Below are 15,698 nucleotides of genomic sequence, written 5' to 3' on the forward strand. Positions count from 1 at the left end.
GGGTTCATGCTCTTGCCTCCAATGAGAATACTGTTATGAAAAGAAAAGTACTCCCTGAATTTATATTGATGTTTAATGTTTTTGAATGTCGAATGTTTCAAACCTTGGGGTTTTTTTTCCCCAAAAGCTACATTTGAGCATTTTCAGTTTACATTCAGGCCGTAAATGAAATTTGAATTAAATGCAATGGGAAAACATCCACCGTTAGTTAAATATGAAACAGTTCTAAGCACGTGCTTAATGATTAAACAAAACGATTAAAGTAGACATGTAAAGGCGCCAGCCATTGAATGAGAAAGATAGTGAGGGAAAAAAAAGCAAGAAGTAGGAAGGGAGGGGGAAAATCACATTGATGGGGAGTGAGTAAAATAAGGAAAAGGGAGTGAATGCGAAAAAGGTAACGGAAGAAACAGGGAGGGTGGAAGGTGGCTTTGTACAAGACTTCCTGTCCTTTTGGGCAAACCCATAGAAAGCAGCGTGAATTAAATTGGCACACACGCACACAGACTGTCAGTGGAGAAACTTAATAGCCTGAGTCTGGCCAAATGCTGTGGGCTTCCAGAGCTCAACACCTTTTGTTTCCACAAATAACAGAACTGCTAGGACATGGGGTTCCACAAGCTACACACTTTTCCAGCATGCTAATACAGTCACAAAGTAGAGTTGGGTGATATAATGATATAATTTCAATATACAATAAATTATGTCACAACACACCTTTCTAATAGTACCCTCAGTACTTCCACATCATCCACCAATAGCTAACTGGATGTTAATATTCATTTTCTTTTACCAATCACTTCACTTTTCCACATTATTGTCATGATGTACTTACACTAGGCCCAGTTGCCTTTTACCATGCCCAAGCAAAATTGTCCCCCCTCCCCACTCCCCCGCTGGCCTGCACTCACATTGCACTTAATGTTCCAGGCCTGAGTACGCTTACGTTATTACAATGCACATTTTTGTTTTGAACAAAACTGGAATAAAAGCACTCTCGCACAGCACAATGGAATCGCTTGGAGCACGGTGACACATGGCCCTCTCACATGCCTAATTGCCCAATAGATTTATCACTTATGCAGTGCGGCAATTTACACTTAATCGTGCTGCATGTATCAGAAGATTTTTACGGAGGCAGCTTTAGGAATTTGCCGCTTTACTCGCCGACTACAATTCCCGTTCATCAATACGGTAAGAACCAGACCCGCTATAAACCCAAATATTCTCGAATTGAACAGTCGCATGTTTCAAGATCCATGCTCGGCCATGGTTAGCGATCATACTAAATGAGTCCAGCTGAACCAACTTGGCCTGGGCACGGTTCAGCATTTCAGCAGTTCTGTAGGTGGAAATGCCTTGAGATACAGCCTGACAGGTCGGCTATGGTAACTCGTATAAATCTAACAAATCTAAACCTATAACTATATCTGGATATCTATAAGGCTGCTTTGTGGCAATGTCCATTGTTAAAAGTGCTATATAAATAAAAAAATGAATTGAATTGAATTAAAAATAACCACTCTTTACAACCGTGGTGAGCAGAAAAGCATCTCAGAATGCACAAGACATCAATCCTTGAAGTGGATGAGCTACAACAGCAGAAGACCTCATCGGGTTCCATTCCTGACAGCCAAGAACATGTTCACTAAACTTCGATAGCTGAGGATTGAAAAAAACATTGCCTGGCCTTTTGCAATCTTCAACTTTCAAGCATTATGGTAATATATTTTTACTACAACCCATCACTACCAGAATGCAAAAAGGTACATATAGCCTCGTTTTAACATTTTAACATATTTATAAATATTCTAGGTTTTTAATTACAACTCAATTTTAATTCAGTTTGAGAAAATACTATATTACGTTTTTTCATTCATTTATTCATCGCCAGTATCTGCTTTAACCTGGTTAGGAATGAAGACTGAGAGTGGGAATGCCAGTCCACTGAAGGACACCATGAACAAACATTCACCCCCTCATTTCACACCTCTTGGGAATTTAGCACAACCAGTTCACATGCCAGCATGCTTTTGGGAAGTGGGAGGCAACCAGAGGACCAGGAGAACATGCGCAGAAACTCCACACAGACAGTGCATATTTATGAAGTCATAAGAATAGCACAGTGTTGACCAGCTTCCTAACCATTTGTACATTTTAATTTATGTTGTACATGTAAATTCTCATGAATGAGAATGTGCTGTCTCGTTAATGTTTCATAAATTCCTGCGTATTGTACTAAATGTAATGCAGTCCTTCAGCTTTAAAACTTTAACACATGAACTCACACTGGAGTATACTTGAGAGTTAAGTGGTATAGGAAATGTCCACCAAAAATGATTTAGTTCCACAACCTGGGAACACTCAGTATCCTCTGGCAAAAGGAAGCAGGGAGGGGTTGTGTGAGAGTTCAGTCAGTGGTGAAAGGAAATATCCCAGCTGTAAAAATGTAAGCATAGTGAAGAGAAAAATCTTGGATATACATACTAAACTCAGCATATTACAGCATTCCGTACTCATATGATAATGTCCTTAAGAATTGGTTTCAAATGAAAATAAATTTGACCGAAATGTCAAGGCGACCTTGTGTTTACTGACAAAGTACTTAAGCTAAGTGTTTTCTTAACAGAAGGTCATCATTTTTACATCCCAAGCCCTCAAATCTAGTTTAACTATCAAAACTCACTGACATCTCAAGAGTGTTACTACAGTGTAGCCTCGGTGGCTGATAATGCACTGTAAACATCAGTGGATATAGCTGTAAGAAACATTTCTGTAGAATGCTATTGCTAGCAGCTAACTGGTCTTTTACATAGCTTAAAGTTATGATATGGTGTGTGGAGGCAACTCTCCTTTCTCTTAATGATGCAGTATTAATGGCGATGTTCACATTACAAGCCTTATAGCTTTATTACATTTTCATACAGATACCTTGATTGAAAATTTGTAAGTGAACAGTATCTGTCCCATATGCATGAATAATAATAATAATAATAATAATAATAATAATAAGTTCATGTGAACAATCCGCATGCTTTAGAAACAACAACGTTCATTCAGTATAGCTTAAGTCTTAGAGTAGAAATAATTTAAATACAAGGAGAAACCAAAGATTGTTTGCTCTGAAGGTCAGCTAACAGCTTATTGACAAGAAGATAACAAAGTACAGATTTTTCTGTATTTGTGGCTGTTACTATAACTTCAGTGCTAAAAATGTGAGACATCCCACATATTCATATATAACGAAATCTAAGACCACATTAAAATGTGTTTGTTGCTCACACAGTTTTCAGTTTATTGTGAAATATTGTAATTGTCACTTTCTATTCTGGAACTGGTTTTTGCTGCCAGTATTGCTGCTATACTTGTGCTGCTACATAATACACAATAGCCTACAGTTTACAGTCCATGTTTATAGTTTACAGTCCATGTTCTGTGTATCTATTGTCCTGTGCATTTACTGTTTTGTTCTGTGTATTAATTGTTTTACGCTCGTCTCACACTGTTGTGTATCTGCACTTGCGTACTGTTCTATGTTGCACCATGGTCCTGAAGATACATCATTTCATTCAAGTGTATACAAGTTATATAGAGGAATGACAATAAAAACCCACTTGACTTGACTTGATACTCTCTTGCTGTTGGGTCTTAAAATGTATTCCAATAACTACATTTTTACCAAACACTAGCATCTGGGATATATCTCTTACACCAAACTACTAAATACTACCGATGTCTAAATGAAATGTAAACTGAATTAAAAGCTATACATCTACCCAAATGCATTTTAAAAAGTCTAAAAATCTGATTGTAAAAATGTTCATTCTGTTCACATTGAGCAAATGAAAAAACTTGCTTGCCCTATTACTAATTCAGAGAATCCTGCAAAAGTTTGGGTGTAACATTATACTATGGCAACAAAAAAAGAGAAGTTTTTGAAACTGACGTTATAATTTCAGTACCATTATTTAAATTACAGAGCTATAGAAAAGCAGACTCTGGGTCTTAGCCAAAAATTTATGTTATATTAGCAGACCGTTAGTGAAGTACATACAATACCATGTGATACCTTTTTGCCTAATGTTTAAAATTAAAGACTGGGCCAATAAGCAAGGACCCAAAGTTTTAATGGCCATCTTATGTATTGAATTTGAACATTCTGAAAGTAAAAAAAAAAAAAACCATGAAAGATCTTACCTTCGACTTCCTCCTCATCACACACATGTTTGAGAAAGGACGCCCCTCTGTCCAACACGGCCTCGTCCTCCATCCTGTAATAGTAGAAGAGGAAGAAAGATTGCTCGCATTTTTCTTCTAGGGACAGCATTGAGCCGTAGCCCCTCGGCTGGTGTACCTGTAACATGTTACCGCTAAGGCCAGCCATGTTCCCAGGTTAGCAGCTATCACTAATAAGAGTGTCAGTTCTAGCTTTGGACCTAGATCTAGATGAAAGGGAGATAGCAGGGGGGAAGGTACTCTGGTAGGTCATGGGAGCATAATCCATTCGATGGGGGCAGGCTGAGAGTCCCTGTTAGATGCTAATTGACTTTGATGAGTCGCAAGGTTCCACGTGGTCAGAAAACACACTAAGCAAGCTTAGACTCACATGTTGCATAGAGGGAAACTTCCTCTGACCTAAATAAGCACATACAGTACACATCCTAACACATAGACAGGTGGGTCGGCACATGGTTAGCGTGCAATCATCTGCTCTATGAGGATTAGGTGAGCTTGTTTTGGGGGTATAATATAGAGCTCTAAAGTAAAGTTATTTCCTGTTTCAGAGTTTCTTTTAATACGTATAGCAGACATGTAATATATGTGCTTTACTAAATAATATCTCATTCAATTAAAATGAAGGAGGTTAAGCAAAGAACAAAAACCTGTGTGGCCTGTGTTAGTAAGAGGAAGGTAAGTGTGGATTATTTTCCTGTAACTATAAATATAACAGCCCAAAGAGTGCTATTCCTCTTGCACCACAGTGACTTGTCAATGATTGCAATTTTGAATTTATTAATGAGCAACAGATCACACCTTTGAACTATTTGTAATTACAGTTAATGTTATGTAATAAAATATTCCTTAGGACTGTATTACAAGCACATTAATTACGAATATCATTTACATTACAGCTGGAACTACCGTCAGAGCCGTGCTGTCACAGAAAATTATAAATCTTCTAAACCAAGAATTCAACAGTGCTCGGGTATAAATATTTATAATATTCAACAAGATTATTAGATCACCTCTTAACCCCTTAAACTCACAGACTTGCATTCATCACTCATATAACAACATGTTCTTCCTACTACTTTTACTGTAGTTAGTGAATAATATACTTAAAGGTAAATACCACAATAATAAAGTGCTTTTCACATTACTCTGTAAGAATTGACATAATTGGACTCCAAGAAGTCCAATAGTAATGAAGTTCAGTAAACCCTGAACATCTCCGAACCTAATCTCCTGGATCGTTTAAACCACTCGAAGAACTTTCCCTCAACGATGTGCTCACGTCTTCAGAGAGTTCATCCAACACGCTTTCTGAAAAGTACTTATGAGGCCATTTACAAATCCCTATTTAAGCTTAAATGGTCAATCTGCATATAAATGTCCTTGCATTAACCCTATTTTTGTGAAGCAGCTATAGACACACCAAACAGCTTAAGTTCAATGGTTTGCTGCTTTTTTGCAGGATCTGACACACAAAACTGTGAAACATTCTTAAGTGTAAGATAAAAGGAGTCCAAACACCAAAAAACACAGACATGACATGAATCCAGTGTTAAACAAAGAGTAGTTTGGCACACTGAAACTGAGATTTGCAACACTCTTATATGATGTACATATGAGTAGATGTGTTTCAATGTCACTTTCGTAGATCATTTTGGAGAAGCAGATAAAAAGTGTTGCAATGCAAATTCTGTTTATAGATATTGTGAACTTCCATTGCAGCAATTGCTACTGTGAACGTTTATATACACAATAGATTTCAAATTGCTGCCTTGGTTGTTATCCTTCATTTGTTATCTTTCAACAAAATATAACTTTTTTTTTGCAAAAAAGAGTTAATCTTATGCATACAGTACATACAGTATTTCACAAAAGTGAGTACACCCCTCACATATTTGTAAATATTTGATTATATCTGTTATATATATATATATATATATATATATATATATATATATATATATATATATATATATATATATATATATATATATATGTAACAGATATAATATATCCATATATATATATAGGACATGTATATATGTATGTGTATACATACATATACATTTATATATGTACATGTATATATCTGTCCTATATATATGTAATCTATACATATATATAGATTACATATATATAGGACAGATATATACATGTACATATATAAATGTATATGTATGTATACACATTTACTGGAACCACAGGACATGGTTCCAGTAATCCATGTCCTTAGTCTGCTTGTCTTCAGCAAACTGTTTGCAGAAGACAAGCAGACTAAGGACATGGATTACTGGAACCATGTCCTGTGGTCTGATGAGACCAAGATAAACTTATTTGGTTCAGATGGTGTCAAGCGTGTGTGGCGGCAACCAGGTGAGTAGTACAAAGACAAGTGTGTCTTGCCTACAGTCAAGCATGGTGGTGGGAGTGTCATGGTCTGGGGCTGCATGAGTGCTGCCGGCACTGGGGAGCTACAGTTCATTGAGGGAACCATGAATGCCAACATGTACTGTGACATACTGAAGCAGAGCATGATCAGTATGCAGTATTCCAGCATGATAACGACCCCAAACACACCTCCAAGATGATCACTGCCTTGCTAAAGAAGCTGAGGGTGAAGGTGATGGACTGGCCAAGCATGTCTCCAGACCTAAACCCTACTGAGCATCTGTGGGGCATCCGCAAACGGAAGGTGGAGGAGCACAAGGTCTCTAACATCTGAAGAGGACTCCGGTGGCTACCTGTGATGCTTTGGTGAACTCCACGCCCAAGAGGGTTAAGGCAGTGCTGGAAAATAATAGTGGCCACACAAAATATTGACACTTTGGGCCCAATATGGACATTTTCACTTAATGGTGTACTCACTTTTGTTGCCAGCGGTTTAGACATTAATGGCTGCATGTTGAGTTATTTTGAGGGGACAGCAAATTTACACTGTTACACAAGCTGTACACTCACTACTTTACATTGTAGCAAAGTGTCATTTCTTCAGTGTTGTCACATGAAAAGATATCATCAAATATTTACAAAAATGTGAGGGGTGTATTCACTTTTGTGAGATACTGTATAATTAATTGAGGTTGTTTTTTTGGCATTATACATTTCTGCAGTAGAAGCAAAATTCCCCATGCTCACCTGTTTGCCCAAAGCTCATAAAATAACATTTGCATTTATAGTAAATCTTCAAAAAATTGCAGTTAAACCACCTTTAAAAAAGAGAATTAAATTAATGAGAAAGAAGTAGGTGCAGCACATTATGTGCAAATTATTGAGCTTCAAAACTTAATGTTTTAATATTTAAAAAATTACAGAAGTCTAGAGCACTTTTTAATGTATGTGGCATTTGTTCACTTGCAATTGGTAGCCATTTATCTTACAATAGACAGTAGGCCTGAACAGAGTAAGTGACGCACGAGCTAACATAGCTAGTCACCTAGTTACAAATGTTGCTAGCTCGGTTGTTATGTTTAGCTAAATTGATCACAATCCTTATATAAACATTGGACTGTTATTCAAAAGAGCAAAGATGATGTTAGCTAAGAGGCAGGCAGTTAAACGTCCAGCTTATTACTGAGTTTTTATTTTTAAAACACATTATTCAGTAACTAGTATGAAGTATTCAGTAACTACAGGCAAACTAACTGAAAAGCTGCAGTTACAAGAGTGAGGAATGTAACCCTGGACCTAATGACAGGTCCTGGCAGTTTACACTTTCTCTAGAAGGTATTTTTCAGCCAAAGCAGCAGGTTTGTTAGCGGCTTCACAAGCCTTGCTAAAACTCTCACCTCAAAACAAATGGACTGCCTTCTACAAACATTTTGCTTACATGCAATGTTGACTTAAAAATTGGTATGTCAAACAATAGCTGTCCTCTTGCTGTATTGTGGATGGGACACTCCCAAGAAGCACTGCTCACACATGCTGCCTATCAATATTCATATGATATGTTCAATTTCACTGGATATCGTAAAACTGAATAAAATCATAATGGGCTGTGTCATGACACATAGATGCAATATTTGTGTATTTAAGTTTGTATCTAAGTATGTAACAAGTAAGGGACAGTAAAGCTGCATAAAAATTAACTTTATCCAAGAACTTTATCTAACAACAGGGTTGGTCAGTGTTATAAAAGTACTGGCAATACCCAGAATACCTAGAAAATACCTAGAATACCGACTTACAATATTCTTGGAAAACATCTTATGATGTCATGTGATATTGATATATCATTATATTGTTCGACTGAATCAGCATGGGCCTAGTTATTTTAACCCAGTTTGCTTTTCTTTTTCATAAGAAAATCATACTTGAAAAAAAAAATCAACAACAGATTATCTGGCAACATAAACTGTGATCATATGTTTTCACCAACATAAGTACAAATTAAAATAATCACCATAGTCAGGAAGGATGGATCTGGTTGATCTGATAGCAGTGCTTGGGCCACTGAGACATGTGTCTCTTATCTCTTCCAGATGCAATCAGCCAAACTCAAAAAATGCATTTAGAGCAATTTGTTCTTGTGTCTCCATCAACAACACCATCAGGTCATAAAGCTGAAGTTTCTTTCCGATTCTTCCTGCTGACGAGTGGTTTGCGGTTTGCATTTTGTGGCATGGCACAAATATATTTCTGCACTTGAAATCTTCTTCAAATGTTGGATTGTGATACCTTCACCCCTGCCCTGTGGAGGTTGTTGGTGATGTCACATCCTGTTGTTTTAGGTTTTTTCTTCACAGCTCTTACAATGTTTCTGTCATGAACTGTTGTTGTTTTTCTTGGCTGACCCGTTCCATACCTGGTTGTTAGTATACCAGTGATTCCTTTATTTTTTTCAGGACATTCCAAATTGTTGTATTGGTCATGCCCATTGCTTGTGCTCTGATAGATGTTCCCTATTTTCTCAGCTTCAAAATGGACTTTGAAATAGATAGCTCTCTGGTTTTCATATTGGTTTATAGTAAATGGTCTGCACTTATAAATGGCGCACTTATATAGCGCTTTTATCCAAAGCGCTTTACACCATGTCTCATTCACCCATTCACACACACACTCACACACCAATGGTAGCAGAGCTGCAAGGCACTAACTTGCCATCGGGAGCAACTTGGGGTTCAGTGTCTTGCCCAAGGACACTTCGGTATGTGGAGTCATGCGGGCCGGGAATCGAACTGCCAACCCTACGATTAGTGGGCAACCCGCTCTACCACCTGATCCACGGCCGCCCCCCTTATATAGCGCATTTTAACTTTAGCGCATTTTAAGCGCTTAACACTCATTCATCGATTCACACACACACTCACATGCAAGGCAATAGCCTGCCACCGGGAGCAACTTGGGGTTCAGTGTCTTGCCCAAGGACACTTCTGCATGTGGGCCAGGAATCCAACCGCCAACCCTACGATTAGTGGACAAAAACAGTAGAATTGGCCTTGCTGTTCCAATATTTTCAGAGGGGACTGTATGTAATAACATTTTGTTAATAATTACATACAATAACTCCAATAACATACAATAACTCCAATAATGTTACATAATATTTATCCCCTGAGTGTGAAACTCCTAGATCATCATAAAAAGCATTATTCAGTAAGTACATTCAAATTACTGAAATGCATGTAGTTATGCAAGTGAGGAATATCAGTCTCACTCATGCTTCTGTAAGCACTGTGCATGTAAGAGGAGAAGGAAGGGGATAAGAGAGACAGAGAGAGAGAGACAGAGAGAGAGAGACAAAGAGAGAGAGACAGAGAGAGAGACACAGAGACAGAGAGAGTTATAGAGAGAGACAGCGAGAGAGTGACAGACAAAGAGAGAGAGACAGAGCGAGAGAGAGAGAGAGAGAGAGAGAGAGAGAGAGAGTCTTAACCACAAAGCATGGGTGAGCCACATGCATACACATTTCTCCTGAGTCAGCGAAATTGCACAGAAAGTCTATTACTATGGAATATCTGTTTACATATAAACAGCAAAATTTCCAAATTGCTGTTTCGACAAACCGACTCAGCTCGCCAGAAAAATTTGCGAATTCGAACACGTTACAGATAAAACTTCATAAATGTATGCTTTTGTTCATATTGCACAGGTCTGCATTTATGAAATTAAAAATATGTAGGCAGATGTGTCTGGAACAGCAGAAACAAATGAGTCAATGAATGCTGGCTTAAAATGTTATCTAGGCCCATGCTGATTCAGTCTAACCCTGTAAGGGTATATCAAGATTACAACACATGACATCACAAGATGGTTTCCTAGAATATTGTAGGTAGGTGTTCTAGGTATTGTCAGTACTTTTATAACACTGACCAACCCTGTTGTGACGCAGTTTGATTGAATAATAACATTTATTATCTCATTAAATATCATTATTATTATCTATGCCCCCGCACACACTGTAAAAAAATTTTTTTTTAAATTGACAACTTAAAATTTCAAGGTAACTTGCTGCACAGCTTTTTGGAGTTTACTCCACTCAAGGTTTAAAACTAAGTGAAGTGAAGTTGAGTAAACTCAAACAAGCAGTGCAGCAAGTTTCCTTATTTAACTTAATTTTTTTTACAGTGAACATGCACTAGTATGAAGGTTCCCATGTACTTATTACACCTCCATCATGCTATAAATACTCAGATGTTTGTACTGGCCCTCTCTAGTATTCTGCCTCCCTCAAAACTCCATTGCCATCTATGGAACAAACCGGGAAAAAACAAGCGAGAGTTCTGCAGCAACATTCCCACTGCAAATGTGCTCCAACATGTACACTGGTGCTTAATAACAGTATTCTATAATCCTGCTGAATATGACATGTCACCTCATGTTAATGTTTGTGCTCACAGCACTGAAACACAGCCAAACAATTTCTCTAAGCCACCGAGAACCTCGGGGGTAAAATAAACAAAACAAGCACGTCACTGATCACAGAAATACACACATACAGTATGTACAGTGCATTACATTACATTAAACCTGAATGTACATGAACAGTGTCACATTTATTACATTCATGACTGCTACTACTCACTCCAGTTCCTATGTCTGGACTCTGTCTGTCTGTTTGTGTGTGTGTGTGTGCGCGTGTTTGTAACACACCTGAGTACTAGCTCTCAGCTTAGTTATGTCTTTGTGTATGTGTCTCACATTCTACTTTCCAGATACAGTAAGCCACATATGGATAAAATCAATCTGCCAAATCAATGAAGTTGAAATGTAAATGTTTTTAAAAGTTTTAGGGTTTGAACAATTGAAAGATCAATAAAAGATAGTTTAATCAGCTCATCTAAGGAGTAATGTATTAATGCAAACTTGGTGGTTGTTGCAGAAATAAAAGGGGTCACTCTTAAAAGCTGTCACGTAAATTATTCAGTGTTCGACTATTTCGGGGGACACTAATTTAAAATCAGTGTTGCATAAGAGTGTAAGCACTAGACCTACCTATATTTTTAGAGAATGCCGTCTTTTTTCAGTCAGTGAATTCATTCTAATGCCGTCTTCAGCATGTCATATGGATAGCAGTCGAGGTCTAAGGATTTTAAGCAGCAATTTGTTCTAAATCTCAAGGGCTGTCTTTGAGGCGAGAAAAGCAAAAAAAAAAAAAAGAACTATCCGGCTTATGTGCCCTATCTCTTTGGTCGATGTATAGAAACCTTAAAAGCAAATCATGAGAAAGTACATGCTTATGCAACATACATACAATTTTATATCATAGAGTTTGCAAATGACTTGCGATATTACACCAGGGCTGATGTGCTGAAACACTCAAATCATACTGAATAAACTCTTACACAATGCTTACACAGTGTTTAGCTGCACTTTTACTTACAAATAGTGTGTGTTCATTCACCACTGTGCACCAGTCTAAATGGCCTGCATTAATACAAGTTCACTTACTAGATAAAGGACTTCGATCTCATGAAAGCTCTATCCATTTCTCTCTCTCTCTCTCTCTCTCTCTGTATCTCTGTCTCTGTCTTTCTGTCTGTGTTTCTCTCGCTCTCTGTCTCTGTGTTTCTGCTCTGTCTTTCTGTCTCTGTGTTTCTCTCGCTCTCTGTCTCTGTGTTTCTCGCTCTGTCTTTCTGTCTCCGTGTTTCTCTCGCTCTCTGTCTCTGTGTTTCTGCTCTGTCTTTCTGTCTCTGTGTTTCTCTCGCTCTCTGTCTCTGTGTTTCTCGCTCTGTCTTTCTGTCTCCGTGTTTCTCTCGCTCTCTGTCTCTGTGTTTCTCGCTCTGTCTTTCTGTCTCTGTGTTTCTCTCGCTCTCTGTCTCTGTGTTTCTCGCTCTGTCTTTCTGTCTCTGTGTTTCTCTCGCTCTCTGTCTCTGTGTTTCTCTTGCTCTCTCTCTCGCTCTGTCTTTCTCTATCTCTCTCTGTCTTTCTGTCTCTCTCTCTCTCTCTCTCTCTCTTTCGCTCTCTCTTTCTGTGTGTGTGTGTGTGTGTGTGTGTGTGTGTGTGTGTGCGCGCGCAGTATATTTATGCTCCATTTATCTAATTAAAAACTGAATATACTCGTTCAACCCTGGAGCTTTTGCTGTAACCTGAGAGTCCAACTTTTTCTTGAATCGAGCACAGATGTATGCAGTGTTCACTTACTTGCTCTTTGAGCCGCTCATGTCTGAAACCGGACGATAATTCAGCTTCGCTCCAGCTGTTCCTCTTCTGGCACTTCTACAACAAGCAAAAATAAATAAATAAATACATACATACATACATACATACATACATAAATAAATAAATAACGGGGAAAAAGAAAAAGAAATAAAGAAAAACTGAAACTACTTTTCAACTTTAAGAGTGTTCAAATCACTCGAAAACCAAACAAAACACATGCAGATGTTTTCATATGAGGGCTCTATATTCCGATAGGGGAAAAGAAAAGAAAGAAGTTCACAGAAACTAAAAAAGGATAACAAGAAAGAAGGGAGCGAAAAGGAGAGGAAGAATCTACATTTACATCTACATCAAGACAAATACCAAAAACAATCAAAAAGTCTACCTTCCGTTTTGTGTTTCTTCCGCAGACCTTTAGGTCGACATGTGCACGCGCACTGTTCCGCTAAAGCGCGTGAACTCTCCACAGCTCCGGTTCATATTTGAAGCGTCATTCATGTGAAAACGTCACGACAGAAGTGAGACGTCAGGAGGGGGGAAAAAACCGGTGACTGTTCACCTGTGGAGTGATGATCCTGAACAACAGGCTTGTGTTCGGTGCGGAAGGACAGGTGAATTAACCTGTATGAACGCAGAACCACACAGGACTCTCACACTGAACATGTATTAGGCTATTTTCTTATTTTTATTTTGATTTTGCTCTCCTCTACGTAAAGAACCTTCTCAGCGGTAGCTCTGTATTCGTCACAAGGTTACTGTTGTGTATTTCTGCACGCTGACAACTCTATACAGCGACTTTCTACTGTTCATATTTACGCACGAGACACAGTGACCCCTATTGGGGATCTATTGGAGTTCAGTTCAATTTGATTCAATGCAATACAATGCAACTTCTCTGTCTTTTGTCCCAGAAGTCTGCATGCACAAGGGGAAAAGCACACGTTTTTAGCAAAACATCTTCCGATATTTTTCATACTTAGCTTATATTATACGTACTTTTCGTCATATGGGCTTTAAGAGTACCTTTGACAGGAAAAAAGAACGTATTGAAATCATTCTGATGAAATTTGAATGAAAAACGTAGGCTATTTTCTGTGCTCGTTTAGAGTTTATTGGATACATTAAACCAGTTAAATCAGACATGCTCATCTTAATGACTGTCAGCCATCTTGGACTGGATGAACAATGTGAAGGGAGTAATAAGACCTGGAATAAATATTTATGTTACATTAGAGTTATAATTTCATGATTTAGCAGGCAAGTGGTTGGATTTATTTATATCTTGTATTTTCCCAGGAATCTTAAATCAACTGGCCATCTATTAAGATGATATGATGATGATGATGATGATATTATTATTATTATTATTATTATTATTATTATTAATTTTATATGTCTTGTTTTGGCTTATCGTTCTTTATAAAACCTTTTTGTCTGGCTGTGAAGTAAACATAGCTTACTTTACACAAGCTTTCAGAGGTTGAGAATCATGACATTAAAAAAAAAAAGTCATTAGTTGAATCCTGGGATGAACAAAACAGTATTTGGAGATTTGAAGTGGTGATGGCTGGAATCATGTTAGTGACCAGTCATATAAGCAAATATTCGTAAGAATATTTGTTCAGTACTATAGGTAAATTTACATTTACATTTATGGCATTTGGCAGATGCACTTATCCAGAGCGACTTACAGACGTAGTACCAGGATCAATAAATGCATCCTGGTACCGGTTCACTAGGCCACTGATTTAGAATACCTTCAGTCTAAAAACTCTGTTGGGAGGTAATATAGTAGGAAAAATCACACAGACAACACAAGTGTTTGTTTTATTTATTTATTTATTTTTTCATTTAAGTGCTCATTTAAGTACATTAGAAAGAGTTAGGTCTTTAGACGTGGTTTGAAGACTGCAAGTAATTCAGCTGTTCAGACACCTAGGGGAAGTTCATTCCACCACCTAGGTGCCAGAACAGAGAAGAGTCTTGATGCATGTCTTGCTTGTACCCCGAGATGTGGGGACCAATTGAGCAGCGCTAGAGGATCGGAGGGAGCGTGGTGCAGTTCAGGTTGTGATAAGTGCTTTGTGGTAAGCCGGTGCTGGTCCATTCTTGTCTTTGTAGGCAAACATCAGTGTTTTAAATCTGATGCAGGCTGTTACAGGAAGCCAGTGGAGGGAGCGTAACAATGGGGTGGTCTGGAGGAACAAGTCACACATCTGCATTCTGTATCAGTTGCAGAGGTCAAATGGTGCTCAGAGGCAGACCTACAGTAGTCCAGTCTCAAAATGACAAGAGACTGCACAAGCGCCTGAGTGGCCTGTGTGAATAGAAATTGACGAGTCCTTCTGATGTTGTAAAGGAGAAATTGACACGAGAGTGTCAGATTAGCAACGTGAGAGATAAAAGACAGTTGATTGTCTATGGTTACCCCAAGTTTTCTCTGCAGTAACCGAAGGTGAGATCAGAGCGCTGTCCAGGGAGATCACAAGATTCTGACGTGGCAATGAATCACCTGGGATGAACAGCAGTTCAGTTTTGCTGGGATTATGTTTCAGATGATGTGCTGCCATCCCTGATAAGATGTCTGCCAGACATGCTGAAATCCGAGTGGAAACATGAGTGTCTGAGGGAGGGAAGGAGAGGATGAGTTGAGTGTCACTTGCAAAGAAGTGGTATGAGAACTCATGTGAGGATATGACCTCATAAAATCGAGTATAGAGGGAGAACAGAAGAGGACCAAGTACTGATGGTAAATTAAAAAATCATGGAACTCATGGATATGCTTAAAAGATCTCTGTTGGTAGCAGTCCCCACTTTTATTCACATTGAGAACATTGCAATTTCACTTTTCCTAAATATTCATTTAA

The 15,698-nt window shown here is 38.2% G+C and overlaps 1 protein-coding gene across 5 annotated transcripts in view; it reads right to left on the bottom strand.

Annotated features, from left to right (window-relative positions):
* The window catches only part of slc4a4a (solute carrier family 4 member 4a), a 62,403-nt gene extending 49,057 nt beyond the window's left edge, over positions 1–13,346 (bottom strand). For 2 of the 5 annotated variants that reach the window (XM_017452160.3, XM_047149855.2), the window contains exons 1-3: positions 13,217–13,345; positions 12,814–12,888; positions 4,198–4,271 (exon numbers count right to left, since the gene is read on the bottom strand). In XM_017452160.3, the coding sequence (XP_017307649.1) occupies positions 4,198–4,271; positions 12,814–12,833 (94 nt within the window). In that variant the 5' untranslated portion in view covers positions 12,834–12,888; positions 13,217–13,345. Of the gene's footprint in view, positions 1–4,197; positions 4,272–12,813; positions 12,889–13,216 lie in introns of all 5 variants that reach the window. The other 3 variants (XM_047149856.2, XM_053674563.1, XM_017452159.3) reach the window with 3 other exon arrangements.
* Between the last annotated feature and the right edge of the window lie 2,352 nt (positions 13,347–15,698).

The sequence above is a fragment of the Ictalurus punctatus genome, chromosome 22 (genome assembly GCF_001660625.3).
Source record: "Ictalurus punctatus breed USDA103 chromosome 22, Coco_2.0, whole genome shotgun sequence".
NCBI classification, from domain to species: domain Eukaryota; kingdom Metazoa; phylum Chordata; class Actinopteri; order Siluriformes; family Ictaluridae; genus Ictalurus; species Ictalurus punctatus.